The sequence below is a fragment of the Dipteris shenzhenensis genome, chromosome 29, assembly GCF_047967505.1.
Source record: "Dipteris shenzhenensis isolate YYH24624 ecotype China chromosome 29, Dip_SZ_1.0, whole genome shotgun sequence".
NCBI lineage: Eukaryota > Viridiplantae > Streptophyta > Polypodiopsida > Gleicheniales > Dipteridaceae > Dipteris > Dipteris shenzhenensis.
Window position 1 is genome coordinate 32,988,753 of NC_141624.1, and position 25,241 is coordinate 33,013,993.

General features: G+C 43.7%; 1 protein-coding gene across 8 annotated transcripts in view; it reads right to left on the reverse strand.

The window, feature by feature from the left end:
* Positions 1 to 5,885, reverse strand: part of LOC147882731 (C2 domain-containing protein / GRAM domain-containing protein) — a 79,990-nt gene extending 74,105 nt beyond the window's left edge. The window contains exons 1-6 of one of the 8 annotated variants that reach the window (XM_087400327.1): positions 5,605 to 5,885; positions 4,993 to 5,183; positions 4,446 to 4,751; positions 4,014 to 4,222; positions 3,283 to 3,336; positions 2,074 to 2,171 (exon numbers count right to left, since the gene is read on the reverse strand). In XM_087400327.1, the coding sequence (XP_087256453.1) occupies positions 2,074 to 2,171; positions 3,283 to 3,336; positions 4,014 to 4,222; positions 4,446 to 4,467 (383 nt within the window). In that variant the 5' untranslated portion in view covers positions 4,468 to 4,751; positions 4,993 to 5,183; positions 5,605 to 5,885. Of the gene's footprint in view, positions 1 to 2,073; positions 2,172 to 3,282; positions 3,337 to 3,987; positions 4,276 to 4,445; positions 4,752 to 4,992; positions 5,184 to 5,574 lie in introns of those variants that run through there. The other 7 variants (XM_087400329.1, XM_087400332.1, XM_087400330.1 and 4 more) reach the window with 7 other exon arrangements.
* Between the last annotated feature and the right edge of the window lie 19,356 nt (positions 5,886 to 25,241).

A 25,241-nucleotide genomic window follows, 5' to 3' on the forward strand; every position in this document is an offset into this window, starting at 1 on the left:
GTTATTTATGTGCTAATGTGTTATAAACCCAAGGAAGGGCACATTCTTGGTCTTATCATTTTTGGAGAGAGAGCATGCCAACTCTCCCCACACACAAATGTGTGGTTATTTTGCTAAATGCAAAAAGCTATGCACACAATGCAAAATGCTTTCCAATTAGCTAATACAACATGTACTCTCAATTTCTATATTCAATTTCAAGCTCATTTTCGCAAAGTGCTATATGTACTCTCAATTTCTATATTCAATTTCAAGCTCATTTTCGCAAAGTGCTATAAGCTAAATGTGAATTACTATGTACCCAAGGATGGGCATGCTCCTTGGTCTCATAATTTTTGGAGAGCAAGCATGCCAACTCTCCCCTCATAGAGACATGTGGTTATTAATGAATGTAAAGTTGGTATTAGCAGAATGCAAAATTCTTTCAATTAACAAACATAACAACATTTACACTCATTTTCAATATTCAAGCTCACTCTCTTTTAAAAACTGAATAGAACAATTGTACAAATCCTACAACCAAAGAATATAATGCAATCTTCTTCCTCAATACAGCTGCCTGCCTGGATCTAGTTGGGCTTTTCCCCTCTTTCCCACCTTTAAGGCTCTTTGCCGAAGGGGTTCAGATATGTCCATGGTGTTACAAAAGAAATCACCAAGCATGTCATCAAGGTTTTCCTTCTCTTTTTCTCCTAGGTTGAGGGATTTTCTGTCCCTTCTCCAATCTCATTTAGCTGATTGTCTTCCTCTTGGCATCCTCTGTTGTCTAGTTTCTAAATTATTTGCTCTAGTGTCTTCACTCTTGCATATCCCATATTGACTTTATCTTCTAATGCATTTATTTTCTGTCATTACATCCATGCATCTCGCAAGCCTTTAACTTCTCCTTTTAGTTCCATGTTCTGCCCTTTTAAGTTCGATGTTTTATTGCTATGGATTCATGATAAATGGCAGATTCCCTTGCTGGTAGTTTTATAGGTATTTTCTTGCTCGCTGTCCTCATTGAAATCAGCTGCTGTCTTGCCCTGCATATTTCTGTCAGTACTCTGCAAATTCTCTTCCAAAGGACGCACTTTTCCTCTTATTCTGTCTCCTTCAATGCCTACACTGTTCCACTGTACTCCCTGCAAGTACATTGTTCCACTGTATTTACTCCCTGCAAGTACGCTTTGCACACCTTAATTTCAGCATTCATTATTCCCGCATGTGCATTCACAGCCATTTACTGGTGGGAAGAGAGAAATAATATTCCAGATCATGCACTTTGCCCCTTACTTTGTATCCTTCAGTGCATCCGCTGTTCCACTGTGTTTATTATTTGCAACCACTCTTGTATGCCTCAGTTTATGCATGATATTGTGCCTGCATGGGAGAGCCACAGACAAAGCCTTCAGCAAGTCATGCAAGCTTGCTTATGGCTCTTTCAGCTTATTTTCAATCATTTAAATTCATCTCAGGGTATGTTGTTTTTTACTTTGTTCACTGCAGAAGACGTCAAAAGTCATCAAGCTCGCCTGGATCACAAAATAAGTCATTATCTTCATGATCAGGTGTCCTTGAGAGGCTTATATAGGCTGCTGTCCTTCAAGGGTTGACGTAGTCAAAATTGTCTGTCGACCAGGTTGGTCAAAGTCAATGTTGACTTGCAAAAAAGTTGGTGCATTGACTTTTTACCCAAAAAAAGTCAAAACTGACTTTTAAACCTGTTTTGTCATCTGCTGCTGATGCAACCTTGTGTGCCTTGATGGAGCTCATTTGACTGCCTGAAGCCCTTTTACGTATCCTAACCATTCCTAGGGCTGCAGACACAGCAATCTGGATGCTCACGTCATCCTCAAAGTATGGTAATCTGTCTGCTCGACATTCACACATTCCTACCCTGATCGACATGCTCATGCTCTGCTCTATCACTTCTCTAAAAATAAAAGGCAAAGTCAGAGTCAGCACAAAGATGATGGCTAGCTAGGACAAAGAGCAGGATACATCAAAGTTTAAGTTTAGACAGCTGAGACCTGTGAATTGAATGCGTGATGATTGATCTTCCAGAGTTACATGATTGTTCTCGATCCATACCTGAAACGTTTTTGTGAGCCACATGTCATGATGGCATAAGGATCTGATGTGCCATTCATATTTGCCCCAATCAAGTTCTTTGCTGCGAGAAGCTCCAGCTGAAGGAATAAGCATAGCTTAGAATTCAATAATACAATAGGATATTACAGTGAACTTACAAATCAAACAAATGAAGCACCATGAGCGGTGTGCACATCATAACAAACTTTACAAATTGGTGAACATTAAAGTCATATTTTGACCACCTTCGAAAGTGACTAAAATCAAGTGAGGCAATAGGCAGTTGCCTGAGAGTCTTTTTCAAAGAGATCCTTCAAAACCAAGTCTACATCAAGTTAAGGCCAGAGGCAGACCTGCATCATCTATACTGCATTCTCTTTGAGTGCCAGCAATAACGATTGAAAACAATAGAAACAAACTCAAAATCACCAGAGCTATGATCTCTCTCTCTCTCTCTCTCTCTCTCTCTCTCTCTGTGTCTCACACACACACACACCGTGCAAGCGAGGGGGGGAGAGAGTGGCGCAGGGCAAGTGAGAAGGATATAAAAGGTTTAGTCCAAATCTACCCTCTATTTCAAAATCATGGATTTACAAAAATGTCCAGATCAAAGAAAGAAAGAAAGAAAGAAAGTTTACTACAGTCTACGAAAGACCGATAGACTGTTTTGGCTATACCGATCCTATTAGGTCTGTCAAATATGCTCTCGGGCTCAGGATATTACAAGCAGAGCTTTTCCATTACTCTACACACACAATGATCTCATGTTGACTACAATTGACTGTGCTTTTGACCCTTGTTTTTCCACAGGGTAAATAAGGGGGATGGGAGGGGAAAGGGAGAGGGAGAGGGAGAGGAAAAGGGAATTTTAAAAAGGGAAGAGGAGTTAGAGGAGAAGGAAACAAGATAAAAGGAGGAGAACAGGAAATCTCAGAGCGAGATGGGAAGGGAAAAGGAAATTCTAGAGGGGGAGGGAGCAGGAAAGGAGATGTTAAAGAGGTAAAAGGGAAAGGGAAAGGAGATTTTAGATGGAGAGAGGCCAGAAGGGGGGAAGGGAACATCGCATGCTTCTATCCTTTAATATCCAATCTGCTGTTAAACAAAAACAAAAATTGTCATTCACAGCCCCAATTTTCTTGTATCTAATCTTTCTTCAGCTGAAGATATTATATTGTCTGTAATTTTTCGTGTGTCAGGGAAGCAGTTTACCTTTATGACATACACAAAGGAACTCCGCCATTCCGTTGTGCCAACTGCAAGGGCCTGCAACAAACAGACTAATGCTGTTTGTCAATTAAATCAACAGCTCTTCAAATGCTAAACTAAAAAGAGCAATAATTAGTTGGACTTCCAAACGTCTAAATCTTCTACCTGGCCCCAAGGGAAAAAGTTTAAAACTACTTTAAATAATAAAAATCATAACAGTGCGTTAAAATATGAAACTTTTGATCACCATTTATCAACCATATGCTTTTTCTAGGCTCATTATTCATGTCTTTATTTTCTGAGTTCAGATCAACTCATGAGGTCATCCCAGAGGTGAATACTGCCCTTCAGCGTTGGCCACAAATGCTGGTAGGTACATTCCTGAAATTTTAGGTTTATTTCATATTGCACTGGTCTAATTGCAAACCGAATCTTTCTGTTTTATGTGCTGATTCAAGTTCTGAATCAAGTTCATTTCAAGAGGTAGAGCAAATGGTTTTTCCATATTCTTACACGTTCTCTATTGCATGTACGTATTTCCTGAAATATGGAAAATGTATAGAAGGCAAATCAGGATTTCTCTTCATTTTATTAATTGACCTTTTTTTTTTTTATTGTAGCAAAAAAACAAAATGCAGGTGGAAAACTACCTCCTGGCAGCTTTGGGTAACGAACTCTATAGCTTGAAAAGTATCAACAAAACATTACCAAAAAAAAAGGCCCAAGCATCACACCTCCCTATTTCTGCTTATTGCCGGTTCGGAATTGTCCCCGCCAGGAAGTACTGTGACTGTTCTAGAAGGCCTGTCTGTGCAATCAATATCCCATGCAATGGCATGCTGGAGGAAGCTGTAAAGTAGGACCACTGCCAAGGCTGCGACTAGTGAAACATTAATCTCCCTCCAAGAGGGCACTAAAATTTCCATTGCCTGTTCCATTAAACCTGCCATTTCACATCCTTCAAAACTTTTTCGAGCATGTGCAGCAGCCACAAACCTGAAAGCAGTACCAGCTTAAATAATTCCTTGCAAAGCTCAAATGAAGTATTGTAGGAATTTCTGCACCAGTGAATGCCTCAACTATTGCACCTATTGAGGTAGAATATTGAAAGACCATGCACAGTTCTGAAAAATGCTTCGTATGTAAATCAGGAACAAGTGATCAACCTGACACTCCATATATTTGCATAATCTGTAAACAAGCGATCAACCTGGGGTCACAGTCGTTGCCCTCTCATGCGCAAGGATCGCTTGTACATGAACGTCCAGCTGGCGTCACAATTCTTGCCCTCTCAGGTGAAAGAACCCACCTCAAGCGCCCTGCTACCATCTGCCATAAGTTCCCGATGCCTGATTGTTTGCATGGAATTGCCCTCTGATGAATCGAACTGTCATCATATCTGCTGTGTCCTCTCTGGACCAAAAACCATAACAACCACCACTACAGATCTAACCTCTGCTCGTTTGAATTTGCTGGGACACAAAACAAAAACTCTGAGAAACTACAGATAGGATGTTATCCATTGAGAAGGCCTAGACTCAAAATCATACCTTTCTAACAGCAATGATCCATACGATAGCTATGCTTACACGTTGACAAAAAAAATTGCTTTTCGTGAAGCAAGCGCGAACAGGGTGTCTAATATATGGAATGACAACTAGGCTAGACATTCTTGGAACAGCACGACTGGTGAAACAATTCATAATTCTCAACTGATTTCGTCATTCCGACAGCTATTGGCTGTATTGAGGAACGTATCGTCCGCTGGGCTTTCGGTATAGCTCTCTAGTTCAAAGTTGATCAAAGTACGACCCGCTTGCAAATGCACGCACGCAAAAGCATTTTTCGACGTATTTCCTCAGTCTCACTAAGGTCGACACAGCTTTTGACAGAAGTATTATTTCCTTGCACACGTCGCAAGAAGGATCAGCAAAACTTCAGCTCCCCAGAGCGCAAAAATAAGTCCGTCAACGTGCAGAAACGATACAAAACACGAGCCCGCTAAACCAAAAATTACTAGAAAGAAGATGGCAATCCAACTTGCTGTGTGGATGCCACTTTGCCGAATTGAAAATCACGATGTAACGGAGGACGTGTGAAAGAAAGACGACCGCGATCATAGCAAGCATGCGACAGGGGTTAACATGGGAAGGCAATAAAATTCGCCGCAATCCTGCGTATTCTCTGGTGTAGCGTTTCGAATAAAATGCGGACAACTATGATGCGAAAAGAAATAATTTCTGGGAGGCGAAAGGTGAGGGATCGCGGCCAGGGCGACGCGGGGATACTGCTTACAATTTGTGAAGGAGGGACAAGAGAAAGCACCTTCTCGCCGTCAAATTTTGTCTGTCGCGGGAGGATTGGATCCGATGAGGAAGAGATGAAAGGGAGGTCGGAAGAGAAGGGAGGAGGGATAGAAAGCAACTGATGAAAGAGAGTTCGAAACTGGGAGGAGCTCGGGGGAGCTGGAGCTATGGAGGAGAAGATTGGAGATGTGGATATGGAGATGGATGGAGATGCAAGAAAAAAACGAACAAGCTGATGAAGAAGAAGAAGGAGAAGAAGCTGATGAAGAAGAAGAAGAAAATGAAGAACTAAAACTTTGAAAAAATGGACTTATGAAAAAATGAAGAAGAAGAAGATGAACTGATGAAAATTAAGAGAAGCTTCTTTTTCATATTTTCCCCTTGCTGACGTGTCACATAGGCTTCCTCACCGACCCACTCCCTCCCACATCGCCTTGACTTTACTCTCATCACATCCATCCATCAGTTCCATGAGGTCGCCGCTCGACCTAATTAATTACAAGCTACACCTGCAGCATCGGCTTTTTTGGCCCTGCAAAGGATCTTCGGGATGAGTGGATTTTTGGGAGGTGGGTTGCGAAAGTGGGGGTTTCGATCAAGTTGACCGGGTTAGTGAGGACTAGGGTTAGGTCTTAGGCTAATGATGTAGTTAGGAATGTTTGACCCAAATAGGAACTAACCCAGATCTTACTAAATTTGTTTTAGCAAGTTCTTTTATTGGAAGTACCTACCCCCTTAGCCCTGCTCAGCAAGTAGTAGAAGAGCAGCAGGAGCAAGAGTAGTAGATGGTGAGTGATGAAGGCAAAGGTTCCAAGCAGGGCCAGAGTGGTATCACCACCTTGTTTTTTTTGTCGCCCCGAAGTATGGCGCCCCTTGATCGCTTTCGCCACCTCGCCACGATCGCCCTTGACACTCAAGTTGGCACCTCGGTCGACGGCTACCGCCCAGTCGCTCCCTAGACCATCATGCTTCCTACTTGCTTGCTTGCTTGCACCGCAAGCAGCTCCATCCTACATGACTTCCCTCTCCCCACAAGATGCCTCTTAGTCATCATGTCACCATCCCTAAGCGGGGCTCCCCATGCAACTACTCACACTGGGATGCTAGCACTAGCAGTAAGCTACTCAAAAGCATCCCTACCTGTTGCTCAAATTCATGGTTGAGTAGGCTACCCCAGCCACAACCTATTGCCCAAGTTTTAGGATTGAAAGGCGAGCCCAAGGCTGGGCTTGCAAAGCTTATTTCGAGAAGGCTACCCTCACCGGAGAATGCCACATTAAGTGCACCTATACCCTTGCAAACCCCCAAGGGGCGCTACACGATCGCTACTAATAGGGCCAACCCAACACCATTAGCCAACGTGGGGAGGCCCTCTAATCTTTCAACACAAGCATCCATTCTGTTAACCCCATCTTATATAACCAATTCTTACCACCATAGCATCACTATCCCTCAACCCTCGCACATGTCTGAGACCATGTAGGCAGACCATGTAGCCATGCCAGGGGCTTATAATGGATCATGCATCTTATCTTTCTCACAAACTTTGACATAACTTATGTTCATACCCAAGATTAATGTTTCCTAGGGCACACTACATTCTCATTACACCTCTCCCATTCGAATCCAAAATACTTTCTAATCATTTGTATAGCAAGATCTTATGAGCAACCAATCCAACAACATGGGAAAACCATACATTTTGGTTTGCCCTCCTCTCTCTCTCTCTCTCTCTCTCTCTCTCTCTCTCTCTCTCTCTCTCTATCTATCTATCTATCTATCTATCTATCTATTCAAACAAGGACGCTTTTAAGATGAGGTAGGTCAATTTTGAGACTAGGTGGGGTGAAAGCAACGCCATAATTGTCATCAATGATTTTGTCTTTATCATTAAAAAGGGGAATAATAGTATCCTTTTTTCCATCATCATTTATGGTCCCTCCTTGTTTTGGCTTCTCTAAAGTTCCTTTGTGGTGATATGTCTCTTGGTGTTGTCACTCGTTAGAAATGTATGGAAGTACGTGAATTCTGCATTTTCGTCTTTTCGTTTTTCCGCGTTTTCATCTTTCTGCTTTTCCACTTTTTTGCATTTTCGCCTTTTCATTTTTTCCTTTCTGTCTTTTCGCTTTTCCACCTTTTCTCTCATTCCACCTGTCCTCTCTTTTCATTTCTCGTTCCTCTCATTCCAAATTTCCACCATTCCTCTCTAAAGTATTTATTTATTCAATTTATTTTTTCTTCCGCATGTAGTATTTATTGGTTTTTCCACTTCTTATTTAGTTTTGTGTTTGTGTTTGTTTTATTGTTTGTCTTTGTGTTTGTCCAATCCCGTTAAATTAGCCATGTCATCACGTTGCACGTCCGGAGAGCAAACTCTCGATGATCATGGGACTTCTCATAGGAGGAGAGAGAATGGACTCTACTCTCCAGAGGACTTCGATTCCATTCGGCCGACTTCTTAGGGGGCTACCCTTCAGGGAACTAGTTTGCTAGGAGTGCATGGCTTTGTTGGGAAACCTGATGAGTTTGTTGCATCCATGAGCGACGTGGAGGTAGAGAGATACTTTACTCTTCTCTCCTCCTAGAGGACCTCCACTGCTCCCTCTCCTTGACCCCTTGGAGGTAGATCGGGGCCATTAATGGCTTTCCTACTAGAAAATCGTCCCCTATTTCCCCTTATAAGGGATCATCACTTAGGCGTCACCGTCATAGGTCCAAAAAGAGTAGGAAGAGTTTAGGCTGCTATGGTGGCACGGGAGATGTAGACGAGTCTGTACACTCCCAACTCTCCAAGTCTCCCCCTACTCAAGAGAAACAGTTCCAGCCTGGTCCCTTGCCCACCCCTATCAGGCCGTACCATCCCCCGCACCCCTTTCTCCGCTACCTCTTGCTCCGGTACCCCTTGCTCTAGCTCCGCTACTCCCACTCTGTGCTTTGGCTCCACTACTCCCTCCACCATGCAGCCCTCCGGCTATGTTTTGCCCAAGGACCTCTTCCACCTCGTGAACCTCGTTGGGGAAGTTGTAGTCTGTAGAGGATCACCAAGGGAGAAATGTCATAAATTATATGATGAGGTAGATGAGTATGCACTTCCCCAAGGATGTCTTGAAACCTTGGAATCAACAAGACCAGAGTGCCAAGGATGCCATCATAGCAGCCCTTAGGAGATAATTTCCAAATTCCCAACCCTCGCGGGTATGTTTGAGCAAAATGCCATGCTTATGTGCATGGGAGAGCTCCTAAGGTCTCGTAGACATGAGTTGAGAGAAGCTGTTAAGTTGGGTAAGAACAAGCCAGGGTGGGCAGACTCAAAAAATTGAAAGAAAGCAAAGAAGGACTTCAAGGAGAATCTAGATGCATTCGTGATGCAGCAGAGGGCGACGAGGAGACATCTAGAGACCGTAGGTGTTTTGCACCTTAGAATCAGGGCAGACTAGCCAACAAGGCATTGGTGGTAAGTATGTATCTATCTTCTACTAAATATCCAATATGTTTAATGTTACCATTGAGCATGCTAGTGGATCTGGCCTATCCAAATTCTACGGGTTTTGAGCCACAAATGGCTCCATTTCAAAGTAATCGTCGGGATCACCTAAATTGGCAAGGATAACACAAGAGCCATTTGGATGCCGTATATGGATAACACAAGAGCCATTTAGAGAAGTGAAATGTGACTCCATACACACCTTATCAATCACCCCTACTAGCTACTCCCTACAATGTGGCAGCAAAAAACAAGCTCAAATGAGCAAAAAACACTCTCTGGGCGGAAGTGACAGTTTCTACTGTTCCTACACCAAAACCACACTTATTGCCATCCAAAAGCAGCCTATACTCCACTAACAACACCTCTAGATAAGCTAGAAGCATTGTGCAATGGTTAGATATCGATAGAAAGCTTATACATTATGGAAGCATACCCCGAACTCCTCGGCAACGGTGCTAAAAATGTGGTCACCGGCGGTGACTCACGTGTCATGGGGATCTTCAGGAATGCCATCGAAGCCTCTACTCTCAAACAACTCCTTATGGAAGCTTAATATGCACAAACAACCCGCTTGTGTCACCCAAGCATCTACCAAATCGTGTGCAAGTGATTCCACGAGAAAAAGGGAAGAGAGGGGAGAGGGGGAGAGAAGGGAGAAGAGAGCATGAGGGAGGGGGATGGGAGCAAGGGAGAGTGGCAATGATAAGACAACTCATAAGGAGAGTTAGGAAACTCGATGCAAGAGAATGAGAGCTTCTATTCCATTCCTTGAAGAACACAATGAAGACCAAAGTCAAACATTTGGCCTTTTATACAAGTTACCTTTTGAAGGGAGGGCCAACCGTATTCCTTGCACCACACACACTCTCTCTCTTGTTACAACCACTTGGGCCCATCTGCTGGCATCAAGGCATATGCTAATTCTCTCCATAGTCCTCATTTTGTATGACTGGTTATCGGGCTCCACTTTGGGCATCCCACTATGAAGGCCTTTCATAGAGTCTCCGAGTTTATATTTTCCTCAGACCTTAGGGATCTATACCACTGGCCTGCCTTGCCATCAAGGCTAACCCCAAACGTGTTCACTTTGTCCAGGTCACCAATGTCTCCAAAGGTTTTGCAGATCTGCTCAAACCTTTAGACGTGGGAGACCAAATCTCCTTCACCTAAGAACTTAGTGATGAACTTAGAGATTGTGACCAGGTGACCACATGAGGCATTAGTATCCCTTCCCATGACTATTGGGCAGCTCCGCCCCCCTTCTTAGCGCTTGCACTAGGATCCTCATTGCCTCATCAGTGAGTACCATTTGCGATGCGGGCATAGGTGCTTGGGGTACTGGCACAGTGCCAAAGTTGGGTGGTCCTTGGGGTCGATTATAAAAGTTTGTCACCCTGATAGGGATCATAATGGATTGTCTTGGCCTCATGGGACCTAGAGTTGGCATATGCCGATATATGGGCCTTGGTACGGGTATATTCACATTTGAAGGCCGGTCTACAAGATGAAGACGTGGGGAAGTGGGTGCTCTCTGGAGCTCCTCCCCAAGTTGCAAATAGATTGGGGCGAGGGGCCATTGAGATTGGGAAGGTGTTATCCCTAAAGTCTATCTAATTAGTCCTCCATCCTTCAAGACTAGGAGGCCAATACCTGGATACCCAGGGCTCATAAGTCCTTGTGAAAGAGGGTTCCCCCTCATAGAACTATATGTGTGGCCGTCAACACAGCTGATACGGGTATGGGGTTGCTAGGTGCATTACCAGATACTGTGGTTGGTGGTGGGTCTTGCTGTGATCCTCAGCCACTTTATTTTGCTTGGTGAATGGATTGATTTGGTTGGCGTCATCCAAGCCAAATCATCTCATGAGATTGGAGATTGAAATCAAATTAGCCCATTATGTGATGCAGGAAAAGCATTGCATTTTGGTGTCTCAAATGGCTCCTGCAACACAGGCGAGTCAAGGACATGAACACTGTGAATTGCATGCTAGCCATCCAGTGTTGTACTTGCCAGGGTCTGCACCGCGCTCGTGAGTCTCCATACAAAACCATTGCTAACCAGGCCATAGCCTATTATAAATGTCAAGGGCCTCACTTGCTTATGGACTTCCCATACAAGGATGATCAACCCATAGTGGGGCCAATTGCAACCAATTCGAATACCCCATTGTGGGGTGGATCATCTTTATGAAGATTTCCTTATGAGAAGGACTCCTAGGCCAGCTCCCAACCCAAAAGCCTATATTTACTAAGTATTGAAAGGGGCCAAGTATCCTCTGTATCAGTAAATGTGATTACAAGGGCCTAGACCAAATCCATGAGTAAGGAGCTCTGTAAGTAGGCCAATAGGGAAAGGATGGCCATGTCCAAATCTAAGGGCAAGGGTCGGACGAATGCAATTAAAGTGGGGAATGGTTTAGATAGAGTCATTATCTAAAGTGGCTCGGATGAAGAGACTGCAATAGTCTTAACCTCGAAGGGGAAGCAAATTGTCTCAGAAGTCATAGAAAATGACGTGGATGAGGAAAAGACTGACCTGCATTAGGTTCGCAAACACTTTAAAGTCTATATAGTACAGGACCGCACGATACTACTAGAATAGGCTAAGAGGTCTACCAAGCACGGAGACCAAAATGGGTATGATGGTCCTGCAAAGGTCAAGGCTGTAAACCTGGCCGTGGTCTAGGAGAGGACCCTAAGCCGGTTTACATAGCTGACGATCTAACTTTCGAGCAAGAACAAGACCTGCTTGCCTTGCTGCATGAATTTCAAGATTATTTTGTTTGGAAGTACAAAGACATGAAAGGCATGCTACCAGAAGTAATGCAACAAATCATCCCTATGATGGACAACATTATATATGGAACCTATCAGCATATATTTACACATGATTGGTGGTTGGCTTGGTGGCTAGGGCCCAGAGTGGCCTACCCCATGAACCCGAAGTATGCGATGATCGTCCGAGAGGAAATACAAAAGCAAATCGATGCTGGGTCCATATATGAGATTGAGCATACAAATTGGGTTTCTCCCATTGTTATAGAGCTAAAAAAGAATGGTAAGGTTAGAGTATGTGTTGATCTCAAGAAGGTAAATGTCACGACCCATAAGGATCATTACCCACCACTACCCTTCATGGAGCACATCCTTGAAAGAGTCACCAGGCAAAGAAGCTTATAGCTTCTTGGATGGATTCTCAGGGTATAACCAAGTGTCCATAGCACCCCAAGATCAACATTAAACTTTCTTTTTCATAGAATGGGGAGTCTATGCTTCGAAAGTGATGAGCTTTGGACTCACTAATGCACCAGCAAAATTCTAGCGGCTAATGATCACTACGTTCAAGGAATACTTGAGGGATTTTTTAGAAGTTTTCATGGATGATCTGTGTATTCACCTAATTGTGATGATCATCTTAAGTATTTGAGATTGGTGTTCGAAAGATGTCGTATCTATAGAATCTCCCTCAATCCCTTGAAGTGTCAATTCCAGGTGAAACATGGGGTAATACTCAGACACATGTCCAAGAATGGGATCTCCACAACAAAATCAAACTAATTCTAGAATTACCCCCACCCACAAATGCAAAGGTTGTCACCAGGCATACGGGCCACTACCACCAAATTATTTACAATTATGTAGAGATTGCCCGCCCCCTGTACAAATTGTTGATTATATCCATTGGATAGAAGAAAGTCATTTTTCCTATGAGACCCTAAAGTTTGCCTTGGCATCAACCCTATTTTGTGAGCACCAAATTGGGAATTAGAGTTTCATGTTCACATCGATGCGTCGACATTCACGATAGGATGCATACTGGCACATCTAGGTGAGATTCATTTGGTTTATTCCATATACTTCACTAGTCACCAGTTGAACGATGTCAAAATGAATTACACCACCATTGAATGTGAAGGCTTGGCCATGGTATATGTAGTTAAAAATTTTAGGCATTACTTGTTAGCAAACAAGTTTGCATTCTTCATTGATCACTAGGCCCTCCTCTACTTAGTCAATAAACCATGCATGATAGGTCGCATCACCCAATGGATGCTTATCCTTTTGGAATTTGATTTTACAATAGCAGTCAAAAAGGGATGTATGCACTTCATAGCAGATCACATGTCTCGGATCCCTAATGGTGAGCTTGCTACTAGAGTGGAGGATGATCTCCTAGATGCCCACTATTCTTACCATAAGTGCATGCTGAAACATTGAGGTTGCACAGGTTGCACTATGGCTAAACCTGATGATGTCCAATGCACTGGGACAGGACTGTACTGATGCATAAATATCCTCATGCCGAGGAATAATCTGCTAATCTGAGGTGGTGGTGATAACTGGGTCCAAGCATGATGCAATGGGCATGACTGAGCCAATGCTAGAATGTCTTGAAGACTGATCTGCTGATCTGTACTGCTCATGGAAACTGTGTCCAAGGTATGCTTCATGTCAAAGGTGAAAGCATCAATGATGGATGTTGGAATGGAATCACCTGAAGAGCTAGATGAAATGTGGCATGTATCTCCACTTACAGCTAAAGATGTGAGTGCCTCATACTAAGGACTTACCTACTGAATAGCTGCATGATCACTGGTGAACTCCTGTGGTATGTCTGCATCATTTGGTGTGACAAAAAATGGAGTCAAATCCATGCATGAAAGTGATGGCTGCACATCACTGGAATCAAATTGTGATGATTTAGATGAGACTGCTTCATGCTAAGGGCTTACTGTCAAATGTTCATGATAAAAAACTATGGGCTAATAACATGTGGAACATCTGTGTCCAATCACGGATCGAGTCTACATCATAAACTGGTCCATATCCTATGGCAATAAATGGTCGAAGAAGGTTCTCTTTCCACTCACGGATCTCATCCAGAGTCATGACTAGTGTATCTTCAATTGTGTGAAGTGGATAACTCCATGCTAGAGGCGGTCTGGTGCTTTGTATGAGAGGCTTACCCGTGTACTAGTGAGAGTGTCTACCCGTGAGAACATTGCAAAAGCTGTCACTGAGGGGCTTATGCTTACGGTCAAAGCTAAGTCATGTTGGAAGAACTGCGTATGCCAAGGATCAAGCCTGTAACAAAGTGATGACAATTATGTGTCAGGAGTAGCTAATGGATATGCGTGTAGGGAATTGATGCAAGAAAATAGTCAATGAATATGACTGTACATGGGTGGCATATGTGCATGCAAAAAGAATGCAACAATCCTGAATCCGAGGAAGATCACTCTACCAAGTGTCACTAATGTACGAAACTGCTGAATGTGAAGGGAGCGAGCTTGTGTTCGATGTGTGAGTGTGTGATGATAGAACCGATTGGATTGATGCCGGTGGGAACTAATCAGGTAATGTGGCAATGGCTTACTTGGCTTGGTGGAGTTGGATCTCGTCTATGGCTATGCTAGTATACAACTAGACTACAATCGAAGCGTTAAATGCAGCAAAATGAGTTTTAGTTCATCCATTTTATGTGCTGGATGTGCTGCAATGGATCCAGAGGTGGTTCCGATGAAAAGGACTGAATGATGTTGACCTGTGCATAAGTCAAATTGTAGATTTGAGGTGTTCATCGCATAGAGCACGATCTAGGATCATTTTTGCTTTTTGAATCACCTCCAAATTCCACCTGGATAAAAAATTATGGCTCCCTGAAGGATGGACAAATGATGAGGTAGCATGGAGGGTGTTGTGGCATTATGTGTTCACATTCTATATGCCTGTGTGGCACTATGCTAAGATGAGACTAATGACTTAGATGGTGATTGGGCAGGCTGACTGGATAGATGACTGGACAAGTTGCTGACTATATAAGGCGATGTGGCACCTTGGGCTGAGCTGGCAGTCTTATGACATGTTCAGTCCATGTGTCTTGCTGACGTGGACTAAGTGACATGGCATAGTGGCACAATGTTGATGTGGCAACTTACTGTGCACTACTGATGTGGCAGTAGATGACATGGATGGATAGAGATGCCATCGTGGAAGTGATGTGGCACTGCCTATGTGTCAGTAAGGCCACAGTGTTGATGTGGCAGAAACGGCTTCCACTTGGCAGCTATCTTATGTGTAACCCTAGAGGATAGAGATTTCATCGGAATCTTGTAGATTCCATCGACAGATTCCTTGTTGGAGCGTTTGGATCGTGGCGTCACTAAGGAGTTGCCTGTCAATGTTCGATTTTGGCACCGTTTTTACAGCATTGGGAGCCTTTGAAATTGGCAGTGTCATTTGTAGTGGTCGGCTAGAGACAGGAGCGTCGTGGCATTTGAGTGTGGTGGCTACTGCTTGGGCTCGCGTTTGGAGCTGTTGGCACTGCCCGTTGTCAACTGAAGGACTTTGGAGTCGAGGAAGAAGCTCACAGATGAGGAGGCCGACTGATAGTAGGAGCCGTTTGATGTGCTCATTGAAGCGTTGCAGGAGTCGTGCAGTACCAGCCGTGGCTGCTCGTCTGCTGTAGTAGGCGGTCAGTTGTGGATGGAGAAGTTGGGGCGCTTGGAGCGTGGAGTCCGTGAAGGAGTCCCTTGTGTAGCAGCCGTGAGGTTGTTTTCAAGATGAATCGCTTTGGCTAGATATGGTGCTAGCTCGGGAGCCATTTTGTCGAGGGAGCCAGTGGTGAAGGAAGTGGTCGTTGCTGAAGGGTCTATCGTTGTTGAGAAGGTCGTGCGTCTGCGCATTGGCATTTGTGAGCAGTTGTAAGTGTGTCTGCATTATTTGGAGGCTGACGTTGAAGAGGCATTGCCGTTGAAGCCGTGGGGCTCTTGTGGCTGCGCTGTTGATGGAGAGAATTGTTGCTGCAGGTTCGCTCACTAACTGCAGATGAAGGGTCGTTTGAGGCCGCTTGCAGTTGCATTCATTGGGGTAGCCATCGTGTGTTGTTTTGGACGTCAAGCATCAATGGAGCCTTGTGAGCTCGTTGAAGAGCTAGTTGTGTGGAGCCACCGATGGCATTGAAGGTTGAAGCTTGCCGTTACGAGCCGAATAAGCCATGAGAGTTAGCTATGTCGAATTGAGCTTGTTCAGTTCATTTTTAATGCTTTTTTCGATGAAAACACACTATTTTTTTTTCATCCTATGACATACCTCAAAAAAGACGTCTATGTTCGTGTCGATAAGGAAGCGTCGAAAATAACATTTTTATTTAAGTCAAAATTTTTGTCGATATGCAGACTTTCGACGGTAATAGCAATATTTATATCAACGCTCTTATTGACAATTACTGAGTTTTTGGAGTCCTTTTTCGATGCTTTTTTTTATAGTAATATTGACTCTGGGATACAAGTTTTGATGACAATACCGATGCTAATCTCGGTGTTGGTAAAAAATCTTGAAGCCTTATCGATGCTAATATTGACGGTATATTTTGTGGACAAATTTTTTTGAAGGGCAGGTTAGGGCTTGGCCAAGCCCCAATCTGCCCTTTATAAATGTATGTATTACAATACTGTAATGGCCATTGTATTGTATTGTTTAGAATGCTCATTACAAAATTGTTCTGTTACATCATATGAGGTAAAATATTGACACTATATACAGCTCTTCACTATCTCTGTATATCCATCATCAACACGCAAATGGGTAGAATCATGAATGTACTAACTAGTCCTAGCTGCTCCATCCTCGTCCTCATCCTCTCCACTCCCATTGGCACCCTCTCTAATATCATCACCCCCATTGGCGCCCTCTCCACGTGCTGCAGCATCCTCCTAGTAAGCATTTCTCAAGTATTCATCTCCATCATCCTATTCAACCAGTTGGCACACGATTTGCATGGTTAGTATATATATCTTTGAGAGCATTTCTAAAAATACAAATGTAATAAGGGCTTACATTGAGGAGAAGTACAAATTCTCCTCTCTCCACAAGTAGTTTCATTAGAGCTTGCATGTTGTTGTTGTATGCATATCTATACTCCTCATCCGTACATTCCCAACCCATTTTCATAAACTAAAATCATAAGAATACATGTTAGTTTTAGTAATTGACATGCTACCCAAAATTATACAATAAAAGAGTGAAAGAAGCGGTACTTACAAAAAAGTTTTTTAATGTGGCCCTCCCACCAGAGCCCAAGTTTCATACTCCCTATTAACCTCATGAGGGAGGGTAGTGGAAGTTTGGGAGTCCACTTGATTCCCCCTAATGGCACTCCTTGTACTAGAGCCCCATCTTCTACATGGATGATGGCTCTCTCTCTCCCTCTCCCTAGGTCCACCTTCTGGAGTGCCTTGGGAGATCTCTACGGAGGTCGGTGGACCAACACTCGCTGTCTCTCCTCTTCCCACTCACACAGGAGTCTTTCCCTAGTAATGGGATCTAGATTCATGAGTGCAAGCCTTCTCTATGCTACTACCCAAGGCAGTACTATCAGAGGAGCATCACTTCTTACCACTTGATACTCTACTTGGCATCCTTCATGAAACAAAATGGGAGGGTTTATTTAAACTTTTGAAAATATTTTATTCAAACTTTAGAATGCATATGCTTAAAGGGAAGAAGCATATCTTTAAAGCTTTGAAGCATATGCTTTAAAATGGGCGTAAAGGTTCAAGGGAGGAAACATAAGAAAATAGAAAGGGAGAAAAAAGAGGCCAAGTATGAAAAAGTTTTCATCATTGCTTGTTTCTCTTGATATTCTTGATGGACTTGCTTCCTAATGTGCTATCTTAATCGAGAGTGCCTTTTGTATTTCTCTCCTTATGTGCACTATGTTGATGGGACAGTTGGTTCTCGAGAACTTGACAGATGAATATTAAGATAATCTGTCGATTAAGATAGCAAGGGAGGAAGTGAGTCCAATTAAGAATATTAAGAGAAACAAGTGAGGATGCAAACTTTCTCATGCTTGGTCTCTATTTGCAAGTCAAGGATATGCTTATTTCTAGGGAAGGGAAAGGGAAGCATGTTTTCAGGAAGGCCGAGGATTCCAGGGTATCACAATGGTGAAACTTAACATTGTGTTTCTTGGAATCCCTGCCCCCGAATAAAGCTTTAAATCAAGCCTCGAGAAGCATATAGGTTATTAAACATACATTCATTTTAAAAGAAAGAGAAAGAATATGTTTCAAGCCTATTTCTAAAGAACATACATTCATAAAGCCTAACACTCATTTAAATTCGACTATTTAAACATACATAAATTTTGAAATAAAGGGAGGAACAGGAGAAAAGAGAAAAGAGGAAAAGAGAAAAGGGAAAGGGAGGGAAGGGAGAGAAAGGGAAAGGGAAGGGAGGGTTGATGGAATGTAACTCACATCTAACCACCTTGCAATAGCCAAAGGATCATGGTACCAAGGGGAGGTGTTGAGAGTTGTGGTGCCATGAGCACATAATTAGAGCTAAGGTATGTGCTAAGGAAAGAATCAAAGTAGCCACCCTAGGATGTGGACTACATGATGTGGAGATGTGGATTGAGGATATCCATAAGGAGAAATGTGGATGAGAGGATCCCACATGGTTTGACTATTCTAAAGGCTCTCTCTATATAAGAATCCTATCAAGTATTGTTGAATATAGCACATTTAGAATAGATTGAGTGTTTGCTACCTTATGTCTCTCTCTTGTGCTTTGATCCTCCTTGATCCGTCACTTTGTCATGGTATCAGAGCATGGTTCTACCTTCCACTGACATCCTTGTGCGAGAGATTGAGTGTTCTTTCACCTCCTTTGAGTGATACAAAAAATTCTATCCATGAGAGTTTGAGAGATTTTCGTTAATCTCCTTCCATTCATTGTTCTTGAAAGAAATTTCCGTCATTCCATTAGGGAGAGATTCTTCCATTGCAAAAGGAATTCCATTCATTACTATGTGTGAGAGAGTGAGTTCCTTTAAGTGTGAGAGAGTTTCTTTAAATGTTCATGAGAGCTTGTTTTGAGAGATCTGTGAGAAAGAGAAAGAAAGGTTGATTCCAAAGTAGTGAAGCTTCTCTTCCAGCTGCCTCCAACGACTTCGACTAGAGCTTCATGCAAGAGCCTCTCCAACGTATTCTCACTAAGCAACAAAAGTTTCAGCTCTCGACAAGGCTCAACAAACAATGCCTCTCTACGGGTCCTCAATGCATCAGATAGCCCACAGACTCTACAGCGCCTCCTACATGCCCATTGCTCGAGCCGCATCTCCTTAGCTCTAGCCTCTCAGCTGCAAACACTCTAGTCTCTAGCTAGCAAGCTCTACGAGCAGGCTCCTCTATGAGCAATCGCTTCTCCACAACCCGCCATCTACCAATGTTTCTCTGCATAACGTAGCCTTAAGCACCTCCATCGAGCCTTTCTATAGCATATCCTCACGGGAGGCTCACATGAAGTCCTCCACGATCGGCCAACAATGCTCAACCCCCATCTACACCTCCGTGTCTGCAACCCAAATGAAAGGCTGCTTCCTCAGCCTCGCGCTCCTCGAACCGCCGGCTGCACACAATGATGCCTCCTACAGCTCCAAGGCTCCTTCAGCTTCAAGGACTCCTTCATCTACTCTGAATAGCCCGTGCTCCTCCATCATCGATCCACGCCATTGGCCGCAACACCGTCGTAGCCTTCTTTGCTTAAAATTCCTTCCACAAGGTTTCCTAAGGTTCCAAAATTTTTTTTTGACACGTGGCATTTTTGGAACTACCCTTAGTGAGATAGGGTTGGTTAAGTTATTTGGCTGGTTAGGTTAAGATAACCTTGGTTAACAAGTGGATAAGGTTGGTTAACCTTAACTGTGGTTAGGTTCAACTGCTTGGGTTAATTGAACCATGGTTAAGTTCATGTAGCCTTGGGTTAAAATGTCACCACAGTGCCACTAAGCACACAGTACTACCTTACTAAGCACTGGTTTGTAAGCAACATGCGACTCTCTATGCCACCTCATCATGCCTCCTCTTCTCCACAGAATCTTCGACAAGGCGTAACGTGCAATCCAGGAGGAATTTGCATACACTCCAAAAAAAAAAACCAGTTTTTCGAGCTCTATGTGCTTGTCAACTCAGATTTTCTGTATGCAATTGAAAACTGCTAGATTTGAAAGTATCTTCAACTGGTAAGACATTTGCAATGGTGGCAATACGCACCCCAATTGTTGAGAAGTTCACCGGGAAAGGATTTCACACACGGTCCACGCAAATGAGGTATCTCCTGATGCATCAAAAGCTTTGGAAGATTGTAAAAGAAGACATGTACCCACTGCTCAAAATGATGCCTGGAAGGAAAAAGACGAAGTAGCACTATCACTCATTGGTTTGCACTTGGGTCCAAACATAATTCATCATATAGACTCCAAGGATCATGCCAAAGATGCATGGGATGAGTTGAACAGAATGTTTGGTACAAAAGCCAAAAACCAAGAAATTCATCTTAAGATTGAATTCTATGGTTTGCACATGAGCTTCAATGAATCCATGGCACAATTTGTCAACAAAATCAAAAGCATTATGACCCAACTAGAAGGCATAAATGCAAAAGTAGGGGAAAAAGATGCACTTCCAATTCTCCTTAAAAACATGCCTGCAGAGTACAGTGCACTAACAACCACTTTGAAGAATTCGCCAGATCCAAAGTTTGAGGAATGTGTATCCTCTCTTCTTGAAAAAGTAAGAGAGTTGAAGGCATCAACAGTGACAACAACATCTACATCAACACGCAATAGCCATAATGAAGAACAAGCACTGTTCAGTAAAACATCACTGAAGTGCTACCATTGCGGAAGGATGGCTCACTATCAAGTGACTGCAGACTAAAGAACAAAACAAAGTGTCACCATTGCAAGAAGCTGGGACACAAGGAAGAAGATTGCAAATTGAAGAACTATCAAGTCAACTACGTGGAGTCATCATCAAGCCATGAGCAGAATGACAAGAACAACATGTATTGAGAAGCAACATCCTTGCCACCTTCAGCCCATATGTTTTTGAATCAAACTTGACCACTTGAGAATAGCCATGTTAGCATCTAGGGGAGGATTTGATCTTGTAATACCCACACTTGACCACCTTAAGTTGCAATGTATGCACTAAGGGGAGGTGATGGAATGTAACTCACATCTAACCACCTTGCAGTAGCCAAAGGATCATGGCACCAAGGGGAGGTGTTAAGACTTGTGGTGCCATGAGCACATAATTAAAGGCTAAGGTATGTGCTAAGGAAAGAATCAAAGTAGCCACCCTAGTATGTGGACTACATGATGTGGAGATGTGGATCAAGGATATCCACAAGGAGAAATGTGGATGAGAGAATCCCACATGGTTTGACTATTCTAACGGCTCTCTCTATATAAGAAGCCTATCATGTATTGTTGATGACTATAGCACATTTGGAATAGATTGAGTGTTTGCTACCTCATGTCTCTCTCTTGGTGCTTTGATCCTCCTTGATCCCTCACTTTGTCAAGGGTAGGAAGACAAGAGGAAAGAGAAGGGGGAAAGGGAAGAAGGAGAGGGAAGAAGAGAGAAAATGAGAAAAGGGAAAAATAGAAGAAAGAGAAAAAACAAGAGAGAAAGGGAGAGAATAGAAGAAAAGGATGGGAAAGGGAAAGGAAGGGAAAAGGAAAGGAAAGTGAAAAGGAAAGGGAAGGGGGAGGGATGGGGAAGGGAAAGGGAAGAGGAAAGGAATGGAAAGGGAAAGTGAAGGAAAACAAAAGAAAAGGAAAAGGGAAGGGAAGGGATGGGGAAGGGAAAGGGGAAGGAAAAGGGAAGGGGAAGGAAAGGAAAAGAGAAGGAAGGGGAAGGGATGGAAAGGGAAAGTGAAGGATGTAAGAAAATAATACGTCTGTGCTCAACAGATAACTAGATCTCGTACGCAAGAGAGAAAACAAGATAATATGGAGAATCAAAAATTTGATTACTATGGAACTGATACAATAGATGGCGCTGCCTCCCAACCATGCGCTCCTATGAAAGAAGCTTCGATGGCATGCTGGAAACAGTAGAAGATGGAGGCTGGATGCTAAGGAATCAGGATTGTTGTAGCCAGTGATGAAATGGGCTTCACGGGCTTGCTCTTATACAGCCACCAGTCATAGCCAGTTAGGCTCAATTGGGTGACCGACCCAGTCCGCCCAAAACGGTCGACTGGGGGTCGGTCCTGAAATAGGCCACTGACCATACGATAGAACCGGTGCGCAAAACAGAGCAATTGACCTACGGACACCGTTCGGCCTAGAGCCATATGGGATCATCTGAGGCTCCAAACGAGCCCCATAACTCGAGAGTGGGCTGCCCTGGGAAATGCTCTGTCTACCCTCAGTGCGGTCAGTCAAGTGATGCTTTCCCGCACTTGCATGTAGCCTAGTTGGCAGTGTGCCAACTCTATCGAAAGCCGTCCAGCCATCAGGCCACACATGGCCCCCATCTGGTGTCCAAACCAGGACCTACCGGATAACCGAGCTACTCAAATGCCTTCTCCTCATATGGGGGGCTTACAAATAGAGTTAGCTAGTTCCCGCATAGTTACACGAGAGTGGAGCATTGATATCTAACACCCCCCCTCAATGTCCACCCGCAAGTGAACTTACTTTTTTTGGCCCAATGCCAAGTCGATGAAGATGCCTCTCCAACAAGTCTCTTCCAAGAGCCTGCGTAGTTACACGAGAGTGGAGCATTGATATCTAACACCCCCCTCAATGTCCACCCACAAGTGAACTTACTTTTTTGGCCCAATGCCAAGTCAATGAAGATGCCTCTCTAGCAATTCTCTTCCAAGAGCCTTCGTGAAGATGTCCACAGCATTCTCTGTAGTGTCGGACAGTACACCAAGTCGACCTCTCCATCCATGATGAGATCGCGTACAAAGTGATATTGAATCTCAATGTGTTTTGTGCGAGCGTGGAACATCGGGTTCTTTGCAATCGCCATGCAACTCTGATTGTCACATGATAACTACGTAGGCTTGTTCTCCACTGCATCCATGTCCCCCAAAATCCTCCTCAACCACACTGCCTCGCAAGAATCAAAGCATGCAGATTTGTACTCTCGGCCTCGGTAGAAGAAAGAGCAACTGTGGGTTGCTTCTTGCTGACCCATGACACAACTCCAGATCCAAGTGAGAAATAGTACCCTGTCACTGATCTCCTACTATCCACGTCTCCTGCCCAATCCGAGTCACAGAATCCAGTCAAGATGATGTTGCCCTTGGTATAGGTGATGCCATGTATTTTAGCACCTGCATCCCTGCCCTCCAATGGTTCTCCCGGGGCTTACTGGAAAACCTGCTTAGTACACCAGTCGCAAAACTGATGGTCGGCAGTGTGTTGCATAGGTAAATCAAGCTGCCCACAAGCCTTCTGTACTTCACTTCATCCACCAATGGTGATGAATCCTCGTTTGAGAGCTTCGTGTCAACCTCCATAGGGGTACCAACTGTCTTGCACTCAGCCATGCCAAATGCCTTCAGTATCTCTCCAGCATACTTCCGCTGTGAAATGAAGATCTGTTTCGGCTCCTGCCAAACTTCAATCCCCAAACAAAACTGCATCAGCTATCATTTCAAACTCTCTTCCTAGCAAATGCTTCGTCTGCGAGATCTTCTCTTCATGGTTCCCTGTTATGACAAGGTCTTTCACACAAAGGACCACGATCATACACCTGCCTCCTTCTCTGAAGATATACAAATTTGCATCAGATGGGCTCCTCCTGAACTCGTTTTGCAGAAAGTAGGCATGAATTCGCTGGTACCATGCTTGTGGGGCCTGTTTCAGCCCTAAAGTGCCTTCTTCAGTTTGCAAACTTTACCTTCTGAACCGGGTGCCTCTTCAAGACACTTGGGTTCATCAGCACGGATCACTTTTGTCATCAAAGCATAGTTGACCAAGTGTTCCTGCGCCCTTCTTTGCTCCTTTAATCTCTTGGACCGATGGCGTTCGGATGATTCCTTCTCAGTGGCTGGAGGTTCTTTGCCATCCAAAAGCTGCTTTACCCACTTCAGGAATGGCCGTTGCCATTGTGGTTTTGCAGGCTCTTCTTCATCTTCTTTGTTTTGAATCCTCCCAAGCACTGTTGGGGGAGTTCAGTCTGCTATTGGTGGCGGTACTAGATGGATATCCTGGTCTTGGTTGTCTGGGAAGGAAGCATCCTCCTCCAATTGATGCGGCTATTCTGAGAAGACCACATCGCGACTTACAATTACCTTCTTGGTAACATGGTTATAGAGATGGTAACCCTTCGCCTCTTCACTGTAGCCCAAGAAAATACACTTCCGGCTCTTCGGTTCCCATTTGGTCCTGGTAGCATCAGGGACATGCACAAAATAGTCGCATCCAAAAACTCTGAAATGGGCAGATGAAGGTTTCTTACCAGAAAATGCTTGCAGTGGAGTCATCCCGTTCACAGCCTTCGTGTAGCTACGATTCAAGATGTAAACTACAGTGTTACATGCTTCAGCCCAGAAAGTCTTTGGCAAATCTTTCTGGGCTACTCCATTTTGCTGTGATGTATGTGGCGGGGGGTTTCTGCCTCTTGATTCTGTGACTTTTGCAGTAACTTTCGAATTCAGTTGATGTGAACTGTCCACCTTTCTCTGATCTCAACTTCTTCACCTTCCTCCTCGTTTCTTTCTCAACCATTGCATGCCATTCCTTGAACCTACTAAAAGCCTCGTCTTTAGTCTTCAGGAAGTATATCCATATCCTTCTACTGTAGTCGTCAATCAGCGTCATGAAGTAGTAGGAACCACCCAAAGCTTCCGTCTCCATCTTTCTGCAGAGGTCCGTGTGAACGAGCTCTAGAGGAGCCTTTTCCCTACTGGCCTCTTTAGGAAAGGGATGTCAATGCTACTTGCCCATCATGCAAGCTTCACATACATCAGGCAGATTTGAAATTTCTGGTAGGTCTGCAATCATTCCACTCTTATGCATCTCCTTCAAAGAACTAAGGTTTAGATGACCAAACCTCTCACGGCACAGCTTAGTGTTCTTCACATCCGCTCGAGCACTGAAAGCTGAGAGTTTGTAAATGTTGTTGCATCGTGTACCTTTACCAATGACCTTCCCTTGAAGATCCAGAATCTGTGCACCATTCTTATCGAATTGAACTTTGAGGTCCCAATCCGTGATTGCAAAAACGGACAACAAGTCCGTCTTGATATCTGGCACATAAAGAACATCGGACAACTGTTTTACAACTCCATCTGACTTGAGAGCAATTGTACCTTTTCCTTTTGTTGGACATTTTGGATCATTGCCGACTGCT